At 36.9% G+C, this 24,737-nt stretch overlaps 2 protein-coding genes across 2 annotated transcripts; both read left to right on the top strand.

The window, feature by feature from the left end:
• Nucleotides 1–6,421: 6,421 nt before the first annotated feature.
• On the top strand, nucleotides 6,422–6,962 carry LOC139870399 (uncharacterized). Its single transcript, XM_071858211.1, has 2 exons — nucleotides 6,422–6,554; nucleotides 6,697–6,962. The coding sequence occupies exons 1-2, from the start codon at nucleotides 6,422–6,424 to the stop codon at nucleotides 6,960–6,962; spliced, it is 399 nt and encodes a 132-aa protein (XP_071714312.1).
• A 2,093-nt stretch (nucleotides 6,963–9,055) lies between these two features.
• On the top strand, nucleotides 9,056–10,137 carry LOC139870398 (uncharacterized). The gene is made up of 2 exons (XM_071858210.1): nucleotides 9,056–9,721; nucleotides 9,837–10,137. Exons 1-2 carry the CDS (start codon nucleotides 9,056–9,058, stop codon nucleotides 9,930–9,932), a joined length of 762 nt encoding a protein of 253 aa, XP_071714311.1. The 3' UTR covers nucleotides 9,933–10,137.
• The last annotated feature ends 14,600 nt before the right edge of the window (nucleotides 10,138–24,737 follow it).

The raw sequence follows: 24,737 nt of genomic DNA, 5'->3' as shown, positions 1-24,737 counted from the left end.
GGCCTGGGAAAGGTATTTGCCACTCGCCGAATTTTCTTACAACAACAGTTATCACTCAAGCATTAAGGCCGTACCTTTTGAAGCGTTGTATGGCCGTAAGTGCCGATCTCCTATTTGTTGGGCCGAAGTAGGTGAAAAGCAAATCACCGGACCCGAGGTAGTCCATGAAACCACAGAGAAGATTGCTCGGATACAAGCTAGACTTAAGACTGCCCGCGATCGTCAGAAGGGTTATGCCAATCTTAAACATAAGGACTTTGAATTCAACGTTGGTGATCGTGTAATGTTGAAGGTTGCACTTGGAAAGGTGTGATTCGTTTTGAAAAACTTGGAAAGTTGAACCCACGATACATTGGTCCTTTTGAAATCTTGGAACGTGTTGGACCCGTTGCTTACCGTTTAGATCTACCAGCACAATTGAGCACAGTTCATCCTACCTTCCACGTGTCAAACTTGAAGAAGTGTCTTGCTGCACCTGAACTTATCATACCACTTGAGGAACTTACAATTGACGACAAACTCCACTTTGTGGAAAAACCTGTTGAAATTATGGATCGAGAGATCAAAACTTTGAAACGCAACAAGATTCCGATTGTACGGGTACGATGGAATGCCAAACGAGGACCTGAGTTTACTTGGGAATGAGAGGATCAAATGATGCGGAAGTATCCTCACCTTTTCCCGACTCTTCCATCTACCTCAGCTTAAATTTCGGGACGAAATTTTCTTTAACAGGTGGGTAATGTAACGACCCTGGATTTTCCAACGTTTATTTATTAATAATTATTATTATTAATACGTGTGATTAAATGAATGTATGTTATTACGTTTACATGTTGCCATGATTAACCGTACTTGACTTTAATTGCCCGAAACATCTTTGTGACACACGAACTTTCACGAATAATATTTTTAGATATTATTTGCATTCATGATTAAGTTTATTAATCATTTTAATTAACTATGATTATTAGTTAATTACTTGGGCTTTAATTGGATTAACTTGTTATTATTGGGACTTGGGCTTTTATTTAGTGTTTTGGACTCATGACTTTGGGCTTATAAGCCCACCCTACCTTTTAAGTGGACTAACTAGCCCACTCTTCTACTTGTAAGTATTATTTAGTGAAAGGAACTAGTTAGTTAAGAATTGGAATCTAGTTTGCATGTAATCCCCATGAAACCCCACCTATTAACCACCTTTGTAAGACTTTTCATGCAAGAGACCACTAAACAACTCTCCCCCTCTCTTTTGCTACTGTAACCGTCACCCCCTTGTATCATCAAGGGGAGTTTTCACTTCATTTTGCATTACTAGTTCACTCATTCTCTCATTTTCCAAAACACTCTCATACTTGCAACTCTTTTTCTCTCACTTTTCTCTCTAGTTCTTGTAAGTAAACTTGAATCATTTCTCCCTTTCTTTTCTTTCTAAAACCGTAGCCTTTAGCTGCTTAAACATCATCATCATTTGTTCTTTGGTTGTTTGTTTGATTACTTGTTTGTTATTGTTACTTACTTACTTGTTGTTGTAGTCATCCTTTACTAGTTACTAAGAACCAAACTTTCTAGTTTGATTCTCCATTTTATCTTGTATTTACAAGACATACATGGACATAAACTTACTAGCTTATGATTCTACTTTTATTGTTTCAAGATTGTAAGATCATGTGTTGAAATCATACTTGTAGTTCTTGAAGTAAACTTAAAGTTTACTTTACTTAAAGATCAAACTTTGATTGAATCTTTAAAAGTATGAACAACCATGAACCTTTTACTTATTTACTTAGTTTATCTCTTTATATCATGCACTTTAATTTCATGTTTGTTAGTTAAATGGTCAAGTACTACAAGTTAGTCTTGATCTCATTAATCTTGAACTAAAAGTTAACTTGAAAGTTCAAGAACACATAAATAAGCTTCTTTAACTATAACTTTGTACACTTATGCTTGATCTAGGCTTTTGAGTCTTGGATCTTCAAGATCAAACTATGAACTATGTTCTACAACTTAAGATCTTGATTTCATAAGTTTACTTCAAGTTTGTAACTTGTTTTTACTTTTAAAGTTCATGTAAGTGTTAGATCTAAGGCATTGATGTAACTTTGGTTCATCAACTTCATACAACTCTTAAGTGAGTTGATCTACATGTCTTAGACTCACACTTGTGTCATAATTGTCAAAACTTAGTTAGTATTACTTTTACATTTCATGTATGTGCTAAATCTAAGACTTTGATGAAACTTTGGTTCATCAAAACACTTGCAACACTTAAGTGAGTTGTGCTTCATGTCTTAGACTTGCACTTGGGTTATGATGGTCAAATCTTGGTCAATATGATGCAAACACATCAACGAGTTGTACACTTGAAGCTATACGCATCAAGGATGAGAACCGTGATAAGCATCAAGCATCAAACTCACCGGAACCCATTATTTTACTGCTTTCTGTCTCCTACCTACTGTTTTCTGTTTTCTGTAACATACCAGTACACCTGGGCTACTGTAACGTTGATTTTCAGATATATCTTTTTGAGTAGATAACTTTTCATATAGGACTAGTCTTAATCCGAGTTACGGTTTAGGATTTATGGCCCTCCGATCGTCACTATGTCCTTTAACGTTGTGCAGAAATTTCTGACCTACTCGCACTTAGACCGTCGCCACGGTCAAACGAAGACGAGTTTGCTTCTGTAAATTTTACCACACTTAAAGGACTCATATACAGAGCCATGGCCACTGGTCTCACCTTATTTCAGTAAGGGTAGAGGCCGTGGTGACTGACTGAAGTCAGCCTTTGTCTTAAACTACTTTCATAAATGAAACTTACTTTACGCCTTTTGTTTGATGATGAATGATGATGACTCTTAAGACCTTATTTACATACTTTTAAACCTATTCGGACGATTTACTGACTTAGTACTATTTGACTTAGGTTGAGGACCCGTTTGGACAACCTTCATTACTTGCTTACTTTCCGAGTCATACTTTACCGCTACTTTATCATTGTGAGTTATAGCATTCCCTTTTTACTTTAACTTATTTTGGGAACTGAGAATACATGCGGATTTTATGTTTTACATACTAGGCACGAGTACTTAAACTTATATATGTGTGGGTTATACAACGGCATAAACATTCCCTTTAGCTCGGTAACGTTTAATCATTGGTTTTTGAACCATGAACGCGAATCTTAGATATGGATCCATAGGGTTTGACATCCCCACTCGGGCTAGTCACGCTAGCATTTAACGAGTGTTTAATACTTCGTAGACATACGCACTTACCAAGTGTACTTTCAGGGGCTATAAACGTTAAGTTAGTTACCAAGTGCCCACTGTTAACATATACTTTATCATACTGTTTTGAAACGCTCTTTGTAGCACTGAAATCTCGTGGCCTACCTTACATACTGTTATACTTAAACTATAGCTTACCAACCTTTGTGTTGACATTTTTAAGCATATTTTTCTCAGGTGCTTAAGGTTATTTGCTTCCGCTGTCGTGCTAGTCTTGCCGTAGACACCCGCTGCTCTAGTGTTATCACCGCATGAACTGTTTATCTTGCATTCAAACTTTAATACTTTTGAACTATGTTTTGTAACGACCTAAGGGTCACATACATTTATTCATGCTTGCTATTCGTAGAAGCATACTATTGGTGTAAAACATTTGATGTCGGTTATGACGTCACCTTTTTATCGTGAATGCAACTTCTTTTATTACAGCATATAGTACTTAACCTTGTAATGATCCTGTTGTTGATGATTCGTACACGATGGTTTTGTACGGGGCATCACATATATAATCATATTCATTTATATAATGGTTCGTGAATCGTCGGAATTTGGTCGAGGTTAATTGAATGTATGAACACAGTTTAAAATTCTTGAGATTTAACTTAACAACTTTGTTTATCGTGTCGAAATAATATAAAGATAAAGTTTAAATTTGGTCAGAAATTTCTGGGTTGTCACAAGTTTCAAGCCGCATACAATGAAGCGAAACACAATTGGAGAAGCGGGAAAAATGATCAAGGTGTCGAAGACCGGGCTCAACAAATTTATATAAATAATACCAGTGGGAAACAGTTTAACATGATGGATGCTTGGTGTGTTTTGAAACACAAGTCAAAGTGGTACGTTCCTGGCTCGGGTGGTCATGTTTCTTTAGATGTCGACGATGAGGGGTTTGAGATTCCACTTTCTCAAAACGACGGTCTTTTTGACGACGATCCTTTTTCGAGATCAATGGGCTGAGAAAAGGCAAAAAAACAAAGGCATGGTCGAACTATTCTAGCGACTCTACTCATTCGAGTCGTTCAACTGGTTCATCAAAAGCGGAAGAGGCTTTGAAAGCTATTTTAAAGTCTAAGGCGAAAAAGACAAAACAAGAGCAACTTCGAACTGCTTTTGTAGGTGCTAGCATTTTGACCGTCAACACCCATAGTATCGAGAACCCTGATCACAAAAAATTATATTGAAAAAATTAAGAAATTATACCTCGATTATTTGAAGCATTTGGTGGATAAACCAGTACAACAAAACAACGAATCATTCGAAGATGACAACTAGTTTAGTATTTTGATTATGTATTTTTTTTATTTCAAGTACTTTTTTTAGTTTGTAATCATTTTTCTTTGATTGAAGTACTTAATTTAGTATTTTGCAATTTAGTTTAATTTATGAAGATCATTATTAAATAAATGGGTTAATTTTATTAATAAAATGCAAAAATAAAAAACTAGTGGAGGTAAACTGACACAATCGTTAAAAAATGTCAAAAACTAACTTTGTCCTAATCACAAGCAGATTGTATTTTTTGCCCAAAAAATACATAAACTGCCTGTGATATTACAAGCAGATTGCATTTAATGGATTGCACTTAGTGGAATGCCTAATCACATGCCGATTATACTTGATGGATCTACTTGGTATTAAAGCCTCATTCTTTTATTTTAAATTGCGAATCAAAAAATACCCGTTTAAACCTAAACTGGTTTTGTGTTTAATCTTGTACAAAGTAGATTAGTTGTTTAGTATTTGAATTTCACTTGCTTAGATTACTCCTATCTTTAAGATCTTTTTATTGAACTTCTCTCTTTCGCATTATTATTATATCACCACCAACCCCTCAAGTTCTTTTCATTAAACACTCTAATACTCTATCATTTACTAAATATAACATACAACTATATATTACATATTTTACAAGTTACCCAACACAAGTTATAATTTTTTTTCTTCTTTAAAACAAGTGATGGGTCCACCCTTACAACGCTATCCAACACTAAGATAAGTTGTATCGCAAACACCACAACCCCGTTTTGTCCCATGTGGCACCACCAAAACGCCACCCAACCACCGTATCCCGGCATTTTAGGCCGGCGTTTTACCGACTTGGGACGGGTTCAACGGGAAGATCAACGCACGTCCCTAAACCCTAAACCCTAAACTATAAACCGTTCGTATTAAAAACTCAATCTAAATCCTAAATCTAAACCCTAAACCCTAAATTTCTAAACCCTAATATCTAAACCCTATAAACCCTAATATCTAAACTCTAATATCTAAAACCTCAACATACGCTCGAAAAATACTATAATTGTTATATATTACTTCTTCGAGCATTTTCCCGCCAAAATAAAAACACCACAAAGTGTCTTTATTAAATGTTCATATTTTTATCCAATCTATAATGTTCGTGAACAAAGTTTTTTCAAAAAACGAAAAAAAAAAAAATTGTTTCCCCCCGCTTCCCCCCGATTGGTTACTTCCCCCTTGATCCTATATATATATATATATATATATATATATATATATATATATATATATATATATATATATATATATATATATATATCTCTTTTATTTATCTATATATATACCTAATATATATATCATTTTAACACACACAAATATATCTTTCTTTCTTTCTTTATTTCTTTAATTATTTTAAAAAACACATACAATAGAAAATGCATACAGGATGTTCGATTTTATCATTGATGATTTCGATGATGAAAGGTGGTTAATTTTGTTAAGAGTTTAACGGAAGAAGAAGAAGTGGAGGAAGAAGCGAGTAGTTCACGAGTCCCTTGAACACGGGTTTATATTCCAAGGGATCATGAAGATGCGGCTGTGAGGTTATACAATGATTATTTTGCGGAAACACTAGTATATCCCAAAAAAATTCAAACGATGTTATCGAATGAGTCATGAATTATTTCTACGAATCTTCGAAGGTATATCTAACTTTAATAGTACCAATATTCCCGATTATTTTATGCATTTTAGGGAATGTCCAGATGAAGTTGGTCGTCAAAGTTTGACGATCCTACAAAAGTGCACCGCGGCCATACGTCAAATGGCGTATGGAACTACATCGGATATGTTTGACGAATACATAAAATTGGTGAGGAAATGGATGCTTTATGTCTAAATAATTTTTGTAGATGCATATTTCATTTGTTTGCTCCAGAGTATTTGAGAAAACCAACCGCCGATGATATTGCTCGGCTTTATAATTTTCACGCACAAAAACATGGTCTACCAGGTATGCTTGGTAGTATTGATTGTATGCATTGTCAGTGGAAGAATTGTCCAATTGCGTGAAAAGGACAATATACTAGAGGTGATCAAAAATGCCTCGCTTCTCAAGATTTTGTGAATATGGCATGCATTCTTTGATATGGCAGGTGCAAACAACGACATTAACGTTATAAATTATTCACCGTTGTTCAACACTATAAAAGATGGCACTACTCCACCTTCACCGTTTAATGTAAACGGTCATCACTACGAGAGAGGGTATTACCTAGGTGATGGTATATACCTAGATTGGGCTATGTTGGTCAAAGCGCCCCATAATCCAATTGACGAACCGCGCAAAAAGTTTAAACGGTTTCAAGAAAGTGCAAGGAAATATATTGAGCGTGCATTTGGAGTAGATTTGCAATGTTAATGACTCCGGCCAGATCTATGGACTTCAACAAAATTAGAAAACATATGTATGCTTGTGTTGTATTACATAACATGATTCAAGAAGATAACAGTTTTGTGATTTCAAAAAGAGATGAAAAAATGATTGCTCACCCAAGTAACCGACCTATTCGGTTGGAAAGGAATTTGAGGGATCGAGATGCAAGGGTTAAGGAAATAAGAGATAGGCAAGTTCACAATCGGTTGGAGTCAGATTTAACCGAGCACGTTTGAAACTTATCACCTTATTTTCGTAACGCTAATATTAATATTAATAATTAATAATTTGTTATGTATTTTATTATTTTGTTTAGGAGTTTTAATTTGATGTATTTTTTTGTTTAATTTATGTAATTTTTCATTTTAGTAATTTAAATTAATGTACTTTATGCTTAGTTATATTTATGAATTGTTATTGTATATAAAATATAGCCGTTTATTTCATTAATTCCTAAACGATTATATTATATCCTAAAAAATAGAATAACAACATACTTTCCTAAAAAAAATTACATTAGTTCCTAACGGCTATCTTCAAACTACACCATGATCACTTCTCGTCATCGCTAGGCCCATATATTGCAACTAGATCTTCTTTTGGAGATTCAGGTATGACTTCATCATCACTTTCAGAAAGGGCGTAGCTTTCATCCCTAAATTCGGTATAAAGCGTAATTAATTGCTTACGTACCAAAGCTTGTCCAATCAAAGCAAACCAATCGTGGTATTCTTCAAGTAGCGTGACGGGACCATTGAGTTTTTTGAACTACCAAACTAGTCTGAAAAAATATGGTATGTCTCCTTGGAGATATTCAAGTAGTTTCAAAAATTTAATACACTTACGCACATCCATGAAATAATCTTGTGTTTCGTAAGGTGTATAATTCATCAATTCTCGATCAAATTCACCTCCGTAATGAACTTTTACGCAAACATTCAACGGACTCATTTTGAATGGTTGAGAGAGTTTTAGGAGAAATGAAGCGTGTGTTATGATTTGAGATGAGTGGATGTTTATATAGGGAAAAAACAAAAACTAGCCGTTAGAAAAAGAAACGGTTCAAATATAGCCGTTGTAATTAAAAAATATTTTTAAAATATAAATATAAATATAATCATACTAATAATAAAAATAATATAAAATAATTAAATAAAACACAAAAATACAAAATTAAATGGTACATCAGCATTTCACTACAACAACATCAACTCACAACACCTACTTCCAACACCACCACTACTCCACTCACTAACCTAATACGTCATAATTATCAAAAAATTGCACAACACGAACTCACAACACGAGTTATCAGTATAAGTTGTCTAAAGGATTAGCTAAAGCTAGTTTAACTTGGTTGTGCTGACCAAATATTTGACGCATGCCAGACTTGTACTTTTGTGAAGATAAGGAGCTAATTGTTACATATGTATCTTGATGAATAAGCACACTAAATAACAATGTACTTTCCATTTTGTACCATTTTTATCACGCTAGCCATCATTCAAACAATCAAACGTCTTCTCTAAGGTTCATGATGCCTCCAAAATGGTTTTTGATTTATAGATCAACTTTTGCTTATCTTTTTCATATTTAAGTTTCTAACTTTCATAATTATCATGGTCTCTTTAGGCCAATGCTCTAGTCTACTCATTATGAAATTTTCTATTCAAAGTACCACAAAACTTTTGCCTCAAAGATCTACAAATTCAAATTCACATGTATACCAAATTCAATTAAACTTCTGATAGGCTGTTTGTTACGTCCCAGTTTTCTTTATGAAAACTACATGCTAACATTTTAAGTTGTTCCGTTTGGACCGCAAAAAGATTATTTCTAAAGCCGAAAGCGAAAGATGACCAATGTACCAAATCCATAAACATGAATCATGAGCCATTAACTACCAAAATTGGTCTGCAAGTCATATCACAATGATCAAGTAAATTAAATATAAGAGATGTGCCACCCACATGAAGGACATGTAGCACCAAACCTCTTTGTATCATCACAAACATTAACTTTATACATTTCTTATAAATCTCCATTTCTTAAATCCAAATTAACACTACCAACACAAAATGAAAATGTTGTGGATTATTACTATTCTCACTTATATATCTCTTTTGGTTGCAATTTCCAATGGCCAATCACCTGCATCCTCACCGTTAACTCCACCTGTCATCGTTCCACCGCCTACCACCACCCCAGTTCCGCCAACACAATCACCGCCAGCCACCCCACTACCGTCCCCAACCCCACCAGCCACCCCTCTACCGTCCCCAACTCCACCAGCTTCTAGCCCATCCGTCCTATCACCACCACAACCACCGGTGAGTTCACCGGTCACCGCCCCATCTACTCCACCATCACCACCCTTACCCGCCCCAACACCGCCTGTGGCTGCCCCAACACCACCACCAGTCGTTTCACCACCTGCATTGCCGCCTAAAGTGTCCCCTGCGCCAGCAACCCTGCCGCCTGCACCTGCAACCTTACCGCCAGCACCGATTCCTCAACCGCCAACACCAGCGGTAGCACCGGCTGTACCACCACCAGCTCCGACACCGTTTACTCTTCCACCAGCCCCTGCACCGGCTCCTACAAAACACAAGAAAAGGAAGCATAAGCACAAGAAACATCATGCACCAACACCAGCACCTGCACCTCTTCCTAAGAGCCCACCTGCGCCACCAACGACAACAACCGACGACACAACACCAGCACCCGCACCATCACTTGATCTCGTAAGTTCTATATTCTCTAAAAATATCTATAAATAAAAATTGTGACCTCACGTATAATAACAACATTAAACATCTAATCACGCAATGAATGATCGTTTGATTGATTTGATCACAGAGTAACGGACGAACGATTTATCGAAAGGGAGGAAGATTTGGAACACGAGTGGGTGCAAGTTTTATGATTGTCGTTTTACTGGTTCTCATGAGCTAGTTTGGTCAACCATTTATGATTCGGAATTCATTTTTTATAGACAACATATGGAGATTGTATACATCAACATTTTTCCTAATGTTGATTCATTTACTACTACTACTATATATATAATGAATATTCCACTTGTAATTAAATCGAATTCTTTTTAAGCACGAAGTTATGAATGCAACAAACTAGTGAAACTTGAATCAGCTGGTTAGGCTAATTCATGTGAAATCTCATGTTTCATGACTTATATACATCAACTTGTAAGTTCATGTGACTTTCATGGTCAAACAACTCATTATTTTAATTCAAACTTTGGTATGATATAATGATAATAATGATAATTTGCAAAATGGAAGAGTAAATTTCAACGTTAATTATTAGATCAACAGAAACGTACTGAAACATATGCATAATGTTTGGATCCATCATTATGCATGATTCTAACTTTTTAACTGTCACATATAAGATAGAAATATTTTTGGTTGCTTAGCAATCTATATTTATATTTTATAATCATATAAAGCTCTAAAATAATAATGTCATCACTAAGCTAATCATTCTTTAATTTTCATAATGATGTTGTGTTAATTATATATTAATTTAATTAAAAAAATAATACAAAATCTTTTATAAAAGGAAATACTAATCTCTCATAAATTATAATTTTAATTTTCTAAAAAAATTTAAAAGGCATTTATTATAATAATAATAATTATAATTATTACTATTGAAGATATAAATATAAATACTTAGCGAACTTATTATTATTATTTACTTTTAATATAATAATTATAATTATTATATTATTAATATTCAAATATGGATTCTTTTTACGAAATTAATTACGTTACATATGTATGCAAAAATACATATCTCTATATATTTGTAAAAACAACGACAAGTTTCTTAGTCAAACGGGTCATTAAAATAAATGACTTTAGCATTTACACTCACTTAATACGTAAAACATGTCATTAAATTGTTTAGTTTAAACAAACCCGTGATTTCACAGGTCATTTCATTAGTTTAGCATTAAAAGGCTTAGTATTAGAAATAGATAATGATAGATCTTTGTATCATATTAGAATTGTATGCATTCTATAACTGTATAGCGATATAAGGCAAAGATATTGTAAAATTTTTGGATTGACTATATTTAATTATTTCACTCATTATCTGTTTGAAACCTGATCAAAAAGGTTCATCTATATTTTATTTTTAATTCCAAGTAATATATACGGAGTACTAAAACTCAACTCTTCAAAGTAAAAATATTTTTAATGATCCCAAATTTTATATATCTTAATTATGGATCATCGTTTATCTTTTTAAAATCACATAAGTTGGAATTAAGTTTATCTAAATAATAATCGAATGATCAACGAGGGTTACAATCATTTAATAATTTTATTTAATTTACATTATATATATAGACCCATTTTATTAACAATTTTATTATTTCATATAATATTTTACATCATTAATTCTAATAATTAAATCGTATTTTATTTCAAGTTTTCATATACACACACACATATATATATATATATACATATACATATACATATTTATTTACAAGTAATTGTTCGTGAATCGTCGGGAATGGTCGAATATCAATTGAATATATGAAATAGTTTAAAATTTTTGAGACTCAACCTAACAGACTTGGCTTATCTTGTCAAAAAATATAATATCGTATCGAGAGTTTGGTTTAAATTAGTCGAAATTTTCAGGGTCGTGACACATTCCCCTTAGCACGGTAATGTTTAGTCATTGGTTTTTGAACCGGTGAACGCGAATCTTAGATATGGATCCATAGGGTTTAACATCCCCACTCGGGCTAGTCGCGCTAGCATTTAACGGGTGTTTAATACTTCGTGAACATACGCACTTGCCAAGTGTACTTTCAGGGGGTTATAAATGTTAAGTCTAGTTACCGGGTGCCCACGGTTATACATATACTTTTCATACTATTTGATACGCTGTTTGCAGCACTGAAATCTCGTGGCCTATCTTACGTTACTATTACAACTTAAACTATAGCTCACCAACATTCATGTTGACTTTTTAAGCGTGTATTTCTCAGGTGCCTAGAGGTTTATTGCTTCCGCTGTTAGACTTGATGTCATGCTGTTATTGAATTGCTGTTAAGGACCTGCTGTATTAGTTATCCGCTGCATTATTAGAGATGTCTCATTCATGGAACTTTTCTGTTGCACTCGTAGTTTATGTTAATTTCAAACAATGGCTTTGTAACGACCTTAGGGTCAAATAATTATGTTTATGCTCCTATTCATAGGATGCACGCTATCTTTTGTAAAAACGTTATCTTTTATGAATGCAAATCGGTTTTCAAACAGCATATAGTGTTTGACCATGTAATGATCCTGTTGATTGATGATCCATACACGATGGTTTTGTACGGGGCATCACATTTGGTATCAGAGCGTTGATTGTAGGGAATTAGGTTGCATTAGTGAGTCTAGACCAGACCTAAGTAGTATTCACTAATAGAACTAATCTACAACTTGCTAATTTACTTGTTTCTGCGAGACTTACTGCATGCTACTGCTTACTTTTACTGCTATGTGATCTTACTGCATGTTATTGCTTATCTTTACTGCCGTGCGAACTTGCTGTATGCTTATTTCCGCTATTGCATGATTACAATCTGCTTCCGCATGTTATTTCTGTTTAGCACTATTGTTATTGCCATGCTAGGTTGCTATAGTGCCTAATACATGCTTGCTTATGACTTACTGATATGGAAAAGTTATTTTCCTTGTTCAGATGTCGGATATTCCACCTGTCATCATTTTGGGCAGCGATTCAGACTCCTCAGACACTTCACCTGCCACTGTTTCCGACCCTCCGATTCCGTCGACGACACCCTCCAGTGACCTTGGCACTTCATCCTCTGGAACCAGCAGCCATACACCTGTACCAGTGGTTACCGCAGTCGGAGCCCAGGACCCTCCGGAGATTCCAGCTCCAGTTGCCCCGGTACCTCAGGAGCCACAGCCCCACCCCGGTGGTGTTGTGTTTCCCGCAGAATTCGGGGAAGGTCCATTCCGTAATCATTTACGCATGTGGTGTTGACGCACTCCTGATGGACGTCTTGTACCGATTTCGCCCGACAGATACCGACAGATGATGGCCACCCGAGGACAGCTAGTACAGCCACCCGTGCAGCCACTCCCAGCTGATTCATCATCCGACGGCTCATCCACAGACGACTCTAGTGACAATAACTCCAACGAGGAGGACCTTGATGATGCACCTGTGCAGCCACCCTCCACCCCGCCAAAGAAGCGGTACCGTTTCGATGGCACCGTCATTCTGGGGATCAACGGAGGACGAGCATTCACTGACACACATGGCCAGCATTGTAGGGTTACCGCCCGTAAGTGGGTTGTGCCTTACCCGACTGATCCGTTCGTGCGTAAGCCTTACCGTTGTGCAGCATCTACCTCTGGAGCCGGACCATCTGCACCACCAGCACCACCTGCACCAGCAGCTCCGCCTGCTCTACCAGCCTCTCCCTCTGTCGAGGAACTGACGAGGGAGGTGGAGATCCTCTGTGCTCGGGTAACTGAGCTCAAGGAGTAGATGTCCCATGTGCTGGACATCCTTTACCCACCGTCACCATAGAGCTTTGTAGTAGGTTTCATTTTGTAATCTCGTTTGTAGTTCCATGTTTTCCTTATGTAATGTGCGAACTTATGCGAATGTATGCAACTCTTTATTAATTAATGGAACTTTGCGTTGTTTAATCCTTGCATAGTGTTCTATTTACGTTACTGTATGTTGGTTTTGTTGTATTTGTACCTAGTTGCATTACTATATTGGCATGCGTTGTGTTGTTTCCCTGTTTACTATATACTGTATTACTGTATGTTGTATGCTGTATTTTGACTTAAGTCAAAACTTTTGTTTTCGAAGGGCAATGGCAAACACACGAACAACACCCACAGTAGCTCAAATCGAAGAGATGATTAATGAACGAGTCGCCGCAGCCTTGGCGGAAATGAACCCTCAAGCTGAACCACCGCCGATTATCCAACCCGTTCGAAACGGGTGCACCTACAAGGAATTCCAGAGCTGTAAACCACATAACTTCAGCGGAACTGAGGGGCCTGTTGGTCTCACAAGATGGTTTGAAAAGCTTGAGTCAGTATTCCGAGTCAGCAACTGTTCTGAGTCCAACAAAACCAAATTTGCTTCCTGCACGCTATCTGATGGCGCCCTCACGTGGTGGAACACCATGGCACAGGTACAAGGTATTGATGAGGCGTATGCTACGCCATGGGAGGAGTTCAAAGCGGCTATGATTGATGAGTATTGTTCGAGAACCGAGATACAAAAGATGGAAATGGAGTTTATGCAATTGAAGGCTGTTGGCAACGATCTCGATGGTTACAATCGGAGGTTTCTTGAGTTAGCTCTTATGTGTCCTACCATGGTCACCCTGGAATTCAAGCGTATGGAGAGATACTTTTGGGGACTCCCTAAGTCCATCAAGGGTAATGTCACCTCGTCCAAGCCATCGAATGTTCCCGAAGCAATGCGCATGGCGCATACACTCATGAATCAGATTCTCATCGATGAACTGGAGAAGTCCAAGTCTGAAGCGGGTAGTAGTGACAAGAGAAAGTGGGATAACAGTAAGGGGAGGACCTATGATCAAACCCCCGCTAAGAGATACAACAACGGTGGAAACCCCAACCCCGGCACAAGCTCCAACCCAAACTACAAAGGTACCCTACCGCAATGCAAGAGGTGTTACAAACACCACACTAGGTATTGTAATGTTGTTTGTGAGAAGTGCCAACGGTCTGGGCATATAGGTAAGGATTGCAAGGTCACTACTTTGAATGCAAGGGCAAACCCGCCGGGCCGAAGAAGTGCTACGGATGCGGAAATACGGGCCACTTCAGGAATGAGTGACCCGACAAGCGAAAAGACGGCGGACCACCGCGAGGTAGAGCTTTTAATGTTAATGCAAGGGATGCATGCGAGAACCCCTACTTGGTGACAGGTATATTCACTATCAACAACCTTTTAGCTTCTGTCCTATTTGATACTGGTGCCGATAGAAGTTATGTATGTAGACACTTTTGCGATAAAATAAATTGGTCATTAGTTCCTTTAAAAGAAAGTATGCTAGTTGAGGTAGCCAATGGGAAACTTGAGAAAGTTGACCAAATTGGCCGAGGAGCTATTATTAACATAGCTGGTGTGGATTTCGCAATTGACTTAATACCTATTAAATTGGGAAGCTTTGACGTGATTATCGGCATGGACTTGTTGACTAAAGTAAGGGCCGATGTTATCTGTGGAGATAAAGCTCTTCGAATACCACAAGGAGATGGTGAGCCACTGGTTATATACGGAGAGAGATGTAGTTCGAAACTGAACCTCATTAGTTGTATGAAAGCGCAGAAGATCACGAAGAAAGGACGTCTTGATGTTTTAGCACACGTGAAGGTTTTAGAAACAGAAGAGGAGAGCGTGAATGATGTGCGAATCGTGAATGAATTCCCCGACGTCTTTCCGGAAGAACTGCCTGGATTACCTCCACCGAGAGCCGTGGAGTTCTAGATCAATCTAGTGCCGGGAGCTGCACCCGTAGCTCGTGCGCCTTATCGTTTGGCACCTTCAGAACTGCAAGAATTGTAGAGTCAACTACAGGAATTGCTCGACCGAGGGTTTATCCAATCGAGCTCATCGCCTTGGGGAGCACCTGTTTTATTCGTGAAGAAGAATGAAGGATCTTTCCGCATGTGTATCAACTACCACGAACTCAATAAATTGACGATCAAGAATCGATATCCTCTTCCCCGAATTGACGATCTTTTTGATCAGTTACAAGGATCAAGCGTTTACTCTAAGATCGATTTGGATTCCGGTTATCACCAGTTGAGAGTGAAAGAGAGTGATGTGATTAAGACTGCGTTTAGAACCCGCTATGGTCATTACGAGTTTCTCGTGATGCCGTTCGGATTAACCAACGCACCTGCTGTGTTCATGGATCTCATGAATCGTGTCTGCAAGCCTTATCTAGATAAATTCGTTATCGTCTTCATAAATGATATCCTCATCTACTCCAAGAGCGAAGAAGAACATGAGCAACATCTTCGGTTAGTGCTTGAACTCTTGAGATGAGAGCAACTTTATGCCAAATTCTCCAAGTGTGAATTTTGGCTGACGGAAGTCCAATTTCTGGGTCATATTGTGAGTGACCAAGGTATCAAAGTTGATCCCGCCAAGATCAAGGCTATCAGCATGTGGGAAACCCCCACTACTCCGACTCACATACGCCAATTTCTAGGTCTTGCCGGTTATTATCGAAGGTTCATTGAAGGTTTCTCTTTGATTTCGCGTCCTTTGATGGCGTTAACTCATAAAGGGAAGAAGTTTGTTTGGGAAAAAGAACAAGAAGCAGCATTTCAAACCCTGAAGCAGAAGTTAACAACCGCACCTATCTTATCTCTTCCCGAAGGCAGTGACGACTTTGTTGTGTACTGCGATGCTTCGAAGAATGGTTTTGGTTGTGTATTGATGCAAAGAACGAAGGTCATTGCTTATGCATCTCGTCAGCTGAAGATTCATGAGTGAAACTACACTACTCAAGATCTCAAACTTGGAGCCGTTGTCTTCGCATTGAAGCTGTGGAGACACTATCTCTATGGAACAAAGAGTACCATATTCACCGATCACAAAAGCCTCCAGCACATCTTTGATCAGAATCAGCTAAACATGAGACAACGACGATGGATTGAGATGCTGAAAGACTATAATTGTGAACTTCGTTACCATCCTGGTAAGGCCAATGTTGTAGCCGACGCTCTGAGTCGAAAGGAGAGAACGGTACCTCTTCGTGTTCGGGCTCTGAACATCAAAATCCATTCGAACCTCCATAGCCAGATCCGAGTAGCCCAAGAAGAGGTTCTCATCGAGAAGAACTTACGTTATGAATACTTGAACATTCTCGTCTCTAAATTCGAGGTTAGAGAATCTGGACTCCGATGTTATGCCGGAAGAATTTGGGTACCTCGTTATGGAGATCTACAGAACCTTATACTTGATGAAGCCCACAAGTTGAGATATTCGATTCATCTAGGAGCCGGAAAAATGTACCACGATCTTAAGGAACAATATTGGTGGCCAAATCTTAAGAAGGATGTTGCAACTTATGTTGGAAGGTGTTTGACTTGTTCGAAGGTTAAGGCTGAACATCAGAGGCCATCTGAATTACTTCAGCAACCAGAAATCCCACAATGGAAATGGGAAGCAATTACAATGGATTTCATCACGAAGCTACCAAAGACGGTGGGCGGATACGATACAATCTGGGTTATCATTGACCGTCTTACCAAATCTGCTCATTTTCTAGCGATGAAAGAAACAGATACAATGGAGAGACTTGCTCAACTGTACATCAAAGAGGTTGTATCTCGTCATCGTGTGCCCTTATCAATCATCTCAGATCGCGATCCCCGTTTTGCTTCCAGATTCTGGCGTTCTTTGCAAGAAGCCTTGGGAACTCGTCTCGACATGAGCACCGCGTACCACCCCCAGACCGATGGTCAGAGTGAATGAACGATTCAGACTTTAGAGGACATGTTACGTGCCTGTGTTATTAACTTCGGAAAGTCTTGGGAAAGGCATCTGTCGCTAGCCGAGCCGTTCTCCTATTCGTTGGGCCGAGTTAGGCGAAGTGCAAATCACCGGACCCGAGATAGTCCATGAAATGACAGAGAAGATTTCTCAGATTCAGGCGAGACTTAAGACGGCCCGCGATCACCAAAAGAGTTATGCTGATCTTAAACGTAAAGACTTCGAATTCAACGTGGGTGACCGGGTAATGTTGAAGGTCGCACCTTGGAAAGGTGTAATTCGGTTTGGAAAGAGCGGAAATTTGAACCCGCGATATGTTGGTCCTTTTGAAATTTTGGAACGTGTTGGACCCGTTGCTTATCGTCTGGATCTTCCGACTCAGTTGAGTGCTGTTCATCCTACCTTCCATGTATCAAATTTGAAGAAGTGCCTTGCTCCACCGGAACTTATCATACCATTGGAAGAACTTACGATTGATGACAAACTCCACTTCGTGAAAGAACCTGTCAAAATTATGGACCGTGAGGTCAAAACCTTGAAACGCAATAAGATTCCAATTGTCTGAGTTTGATGGAATGCCAAGCGTGGACCTGAGTTTACCTGGGAACGAGAGGATCAAATGATGCAGAAGTACCCTCACCTTTTCCCGACTCTAACACCTGCCTCAGCTTAAATTTCGGGACAAAATTTCCAATAACAGGTGGGTAATGTAACGACCCGACTTTTTCGACTTGCTTTTGTGCCTTGTATTTTAGCGAAACTGCGTATCTGTGCGTACTGTGTTACTTTATACTCTGGAAACTTGATATACGTGGTTTACTTCCAATTATATGTTAAAACGTGCCTTAGAGTACGTAGGATGCTTAACTTGTCCATTGGATGCTTTATAACCGTTAGTGTTACTTGCCGTTACGGATAAACCGTGGACTGCGCGCACGTTTGACTTTTGTCGTAATCGGAATATTATGACTGCAAAATATTGATTATTATTTTATAATAATAATTAACTGGGCTTTTGGATGCTTAATTTTATTTATTTAATTGCTAAAGCCCAATAGTTAGTCTTGTTGGACTTTCTACCTTGTTGGGCTCAAGCCCACCCTACTCTAGCTAGTGACCCAATTAATTAGCCCAAGTATTATTACTAGTGACCCATAATAATAAATTAATAAATAAATAAATTAATTAATGAGTCATACTAGCATAATGGATAAGGATTATCTATTTGTCACATGGGATTCTAGCATTAGTACACACTTTAGACAACCATTATCCATAAAGTAAAGTTTTGTCTCCCCCTCCCCTCCCTTAAAATCACGGCCCTAGGCCTAGCCACCTCATCAATCCATGTCAATTTCCTTGCTTATAAATACTAGCCATTTACCTCTCACTTGCTCATTTGATTTTCACACACACTTGTTCTTTCTTTCTTCCCTTTCTAGTATTGCTTGTAAGTCTTCTTTTTCTTCTTCTTTTCCTTCCAATTTCGTGATCATCATCATCATTTTATGGAGATCAAAGTTCCTTTTAGCTTTGATCTTGATTATATCTTGTTGATTCAAGCATGAATCCTTCAATAACATTGAAGATTCAAGTTTTCTAGCTTTGAATCTTCACCAACTTTGTAGATTCATCTTTCTTTTACTTTAACCTTGTTATTTTGTGATAAAGATTCAAACTTTTGTTTGTAATCTTCATGCATCTTCAAGATCCAAGCTTTATGCTTTAAGATCTACAAGAACAATTAAGATGCAAGCTTTCTAGCTTGAATCTTCATATCTTTTTGTTAGATCTAAGTTCTTTTTGCTTTGATCATGTTGTTTTGTGAAAAAGATTCAAACTTTTGTTTGTAATCTTCATGTATCTTTAAGATCCAAGCTTTATGCTTCAAGATCTTCTAGAACACTTAAAGGTTCAAGCTTTCTAGCTTTGCAACCTTGTAACTTGTGTGAAATGGATCCAAGCTCTCTAGCTTAGGGTTCCATCACCTCATTTGACTTAGATTGTGATTATACATGTTGAATTGATATAAAGTTTGTAGATTTAGTTGTAATTGTGACTTGTATTTGTGTTAAGACTAAGGATATGATGTAACCTTGGTTCATCATCCATCTAAGACTCATAAATGAGTTGTGTTCTTACTTGGTCTTAACATATTGTGTATTGATGGTGAATTCTTAGTCAAGGTGATGCTAAGCCATCAACGAGTTGTACACTTGAAGCTACAAGCATCAAGGATGAGAACCGTGATGAGCATCAAGTACTAAGAACCCCACCAGAGCACATAACCCACTGATTTTCGTATCTGATCAGACTACCTGGGCTACTGGAAAGTTGATTTTCAGTTAGTTCTGTCCGAGTAGATGATTTTCCATTTAGGCCTCGTCTTAATCTGAGTTACGGTTTAGGATTTATGGCCATCCGAGAGTCACTACACCCTATTAACGTTGTGCTGAAATTTCTGACCTACTCGCACTTAAACTATCGCCACGGTCAAACAAAGATGAGTTAGGTTCTGGAAATTGGTCAGCTGTTAGGGGACTCATATACGGAGCCATAGCCACTGACTATGCGTCTTTTCGATTTACGTAGAGGTTGTAGGAGCTGACCGAAGTCAGCCTATTGTTTCTATCTCTATTCTTGTCAAACTTACTTAGCTTTTATGATGATGAATGATGATGATGATGACACTTAAACTTATTTTATGCACTATTAGAATTTATAAAGATAACCTACTGACCTAGTAACTTTTGATTTAGGTTGACGACCTTTCGGACCGACTTACTACTTGCGTACTTTCATTAACGACTTTATCGCTTTTATCACTGTGAGTTATAACATCCCTTTTTACTTTAACTATTTTGGGACTGAGAATACATGCGCTTTTTACGTTTTACATACTAGGCACGAGTACTTAAACTTTATATGTGTGTGGGTTATACAACGGCATAAACATTCCCCTTAGCACGGTAACGTTTAGTCATTGGTTTTTGAACCGGTGAATGCGAATCTTAGATATGGATCCATAGGGTTTGACATCCCCACTCGGGCTAGTCGCGCTAGCATTTAACGGGTGTTTAATACTTTGTGAACATACATACTCGCCAAGTGTACTTTCAGGGGGTTATAAATGTTAAGTCTAGTTACCGGGTGCCCACGGTTATACATATACTTTTCATACTATTTGATACGCTGTTTGCAGCACTGAAATCTCGTGGCCTATCTTACGTTACTATTACAACTTAAACTATAGCTCACCAACATTCGTGTTGACTTTTTAAGCGTGTATTTCTCAGGTGCCTAGAGGTTTATTGCTTCCGCTGTTAGACTTGATGTCATGCTGTTATTGAATTGCTGTTAAGGACCTGCTGTATTAGTTATCTGCTGCATTATTAGAGATGTCTCATTCATGGAACTTTTCTGTTGCACTCGTAGTTTATGTTAATTTCAAACAATGGCTTTGTAACGACCTTAGGGTCAAATAATTATGTTTATGCTCCTATTCATAGGATGCACGCTATCTTTTGTAAAAACGTTATCTTTTATGAATGCAAATCGGTTTTCAAACAGCATATAGTGTTTGACCATGTAATGATCCTGTTGATTAATGATCCGTACACGATGGTTTTGTACGGGGCGTCACATATATATATATATATATATATATATATATATATATATATATATATATATATATATATATATATATATATATATATATATATATATATATATATATATATATATATATATATATATATATATATATATATATATATATCGTAGAGATAGAGAGGATAGAAAAAGTGTGTGATATTCGGCCGAAAACTGCGAAATTTATAGATGTGGCCAGAAATTTGGTGCCATGCGATCGCATGGATTTCCTTTGCATTTTCCATGCGATCGCATGGAGTCTAGGGACAGATCGCATAACTTTGTTTTCTTGTTTGCCGACGGTTTTAATATATAATATAATATAGATATATAATTTTAAGAATTAATTATATATTATATTATATTCATGTGCATAGTTGACTTGTAATTTTTAGTCCGTTGCGTCGCGCGTTGAGAGTTGGCTCAGATCCCGGTTCCGGATTTTCGAACGTCCTTTCGTACTATTTAATATCTTATACTTTGCGTTTTGCAATTTGTAATTTGCACAAAAAATTATTTTCCTTAACTCCCAAAATCCGGGCAAGTCTTTAACTCACTTTTAGTGGCACTTTTAAGTGCACTATGGCTTTAGTGGCACTTTTCAGGCTTTAGTGGCACTTTTTCTTCAATTCTTTAATCTTCGTGCTTTGTCTTCACATTTATTTATTTAAACGATTACAACTTAAAAATAGAATAATTACAACTAAAAACTTTACATATTGGGATGATATTGCGACTAAATAAATGTTCGTTTGGAGCACTATCAAATATCCCCACACTTGAGCGTTGCTTGTCCTCAAGCAATACAGAACTTGAAATTAAATCACATGAATCACTTCTTTATTCTTCACACTTTATACATTAGTGATTTTGATACGACGGTATAAACAATGATAGTAACGTTGTGGTTTACAGTCCCACATGACTATGAAAATTTAGATCCTTAAGGAAATTGGATCTTTATGAAAACATTTGATCTTTTGAAAATTCATTCTAGCTTTTACCCTAGATAAGTTTTCCGGAATAACCCTTCCTTTTGTGGGTTTTCTGGGTTTCAGATTTTAAAATTTTAGCTCAAAACTTATGGTTTTGTGTTACCCACTTGCTAACCTTGTATTAGGAAAGCAACACGTCCAGTATACTTGTTCCGTATATTACCTTTCGGTAAACTACTGTCTGGTTGTAAAGGAAAGCATTGAACAAGCAACTGTTAAGGCAATGTCCCGTGACATGCAGATGATTATGGTCAAAAACGTGTCGGATGCAATTACTATCCTTTGTAGGAGCAATAGTAAAGATCACCCTATTATTTTCCGGTCTGGCACAAGGTCCTGTCTTCGACCATGCTATGCAACCATCGTTCTTACGGTTGACACCCGATTTGGTTCAGGTGACCTAATGAATTCCAGGTGAATTCCTAGGATTTTACATTCAATGGTAATGAACGCATTGAAAATGGATTTTCAGAAAATAAATCGGTTTTAATTTGATCAAAATATTTTCTCGTTCAAGCTCGAGTTTAGATATCATTAAATTCCATGAGTTTGAATTCTCAATCTTTAAGGTTAATCTCAAGGATTGAGTAATATCAGGCTTAAAAGCTGATTTTTAATCTTTTAAGGAGATTATCCTTTTCTGGGGGTCTGATTCATTAGTCTTATCAAGCTAATTTGCACGGCGCCCTCCCCATTTTACGAGACAGATCCTCTCATGGTTAGCATAAGTCTGACCACTTGGCGACCCTGTTTGATGCTGAGGTCCGTGGATTTCCAGCGGATTTTCGAGAAAAATTTTCAAGGTTTTTTGTAGACTCTACAACTGGTCTGGACGACAACTTCCTGACCTAAATCAAGAAGCGCGTGTCTTTTTTGGAAGACTTTACTTCCTTTTAATGATGGAATTGATTCATCGTGTAGATCCATCTATTCTTTCAAAGGTATTACAATAAATCGGGTAAAACTAATTAGTTTAGTCCAAAGCAAAAGTACCTGCAATAATCTATACCAAATATGTGATATGTGTTTTTAAAGAACTTGGTAAAATCTTCCCACACTTAGCTTTTATTCATTCTTTTCTTTGCCTTTTTATTCTCCTCTTTTTCATTTTAAATGAATTCAAGCATTTTAGGTTGTTTCTCAATTTATGTCCTTTCCGAGGTAACGATAATTTCGGTATTAACACCTAGTTTTTATCGTTCATAAATATGTATAAACATGATTTTGAATTCATTTAGTTGAAAATTTTTCAAATTTTCACAAAATTTGGCAAATAAACTAAGTGTAAACCCGTGAGAATTTATAACCCTTCCCCACACTTGAGATCATGCAATGCCCTCATTTGCATGAAATCAGACTATGATTATAAATTCATGAGGGTGACTAGCGTAGAAAAGTGATTAAAAATACCGAGTTTGCAAACATATTATTTTATATCACATTTGATATTTTGCGTCTTGTCGTCAAAATTAGTAGCTTTTGCTGAACTTAATGCCAGTCTTTGAAAGTGCGCTGTTTTACCCTGTTTTGTACATAAGATAAACTACAAACATTTATATAATATATATATATATATATTTTTATAAAACCTTTATTTATTTAAAAAAATTTAATTTTGTTTCCTTTTACTTTAGGTAGTTTCGGTATGTTTATCTAGTCCGTCCCTCGACAAAATTTAAAATTTGTCGTTTTTAAAGCGATTGTTTTAAAAGCAAAGATTTTTTGGGTTTTTTTAATTTTTTTGGTAAACTTTAGATCAATAAAATTAAAAATAATGATAACAAAATTTTTCGCCCCGCCCTCAGGTAAAGCAATTTCGGTTCGATGACCTAATCTTCAACTTACGATGAATTTTAGAAATCATTTTTTAAACTTAATAAAGTAATTTTTGTTTTTAAATTCACCCAAAACTTAAATTGAAAAAGCGTATTAATTTCATACAAAACCTACAAAACAAAATTTCAGAATGGGGGGAGAAAACTAGTTCTTTAGTGTCTGCTAGTGGAAAAGACCAATCGGATTCCATTCTCGGAACTACATGAGAACGGAATAAATAACTCTAGACAGCATTATTTCTTTTTAGAACATTTGAATCTCCCCACACTTAGGTAGCTGTGGTGTCGAAATTGTGATTAACTTCATTGTCAATTTCTCTTGGACCATAATCAACTTGCATATCTGTAATTTTTGCTTTAAGCCATTGGTCGGATTCCTGTGTAATATCCACAAATTCAACTAGTTTTGCCTTTTCTTTAGGCGATAGATTGGATACTAACCGGTTACATAACTTAAAGTTCCCCTTGATTCTAGCATCACGAATCCGTTTAATAAGTTTCTTCATTGAACTGTTAATAACGGGGTCATTTAATTTCGTATCAACAACGGGGTTCTTTGTTATCAGGTCATCATTAGGTGTTACTTCATTTTCCCCACACTTAGGCATTTTATTATTGTATAGCACTACCGTTGGAGTTGGTAAAATAACATGGTTCTTACCAATCGTTTTTATTGGTTCAACGGTTTTGGTTGGTGGAGATTTAGACTT

This window comes from Rutidosis leptorrhynchoides, chromosome 10 (assembly GCF_046630445.1).
Source record: "Rutidosis leptorrhynchoides isolate AG116_Rl617_1_P2 chromosome 10, CSIRO_AGI_Rlap_v1, whole genome shotgun sequence".
NCBI lineage: Eukaryota > Viridiplantae > Streptophyta > Magnoliopsida > Asterales > Asteraceae > Rutidosis > Rutidosis leptorrhynchoides.
This window is presented reverse-complemented; position numbering and strand designations above follow the sequence as displayed.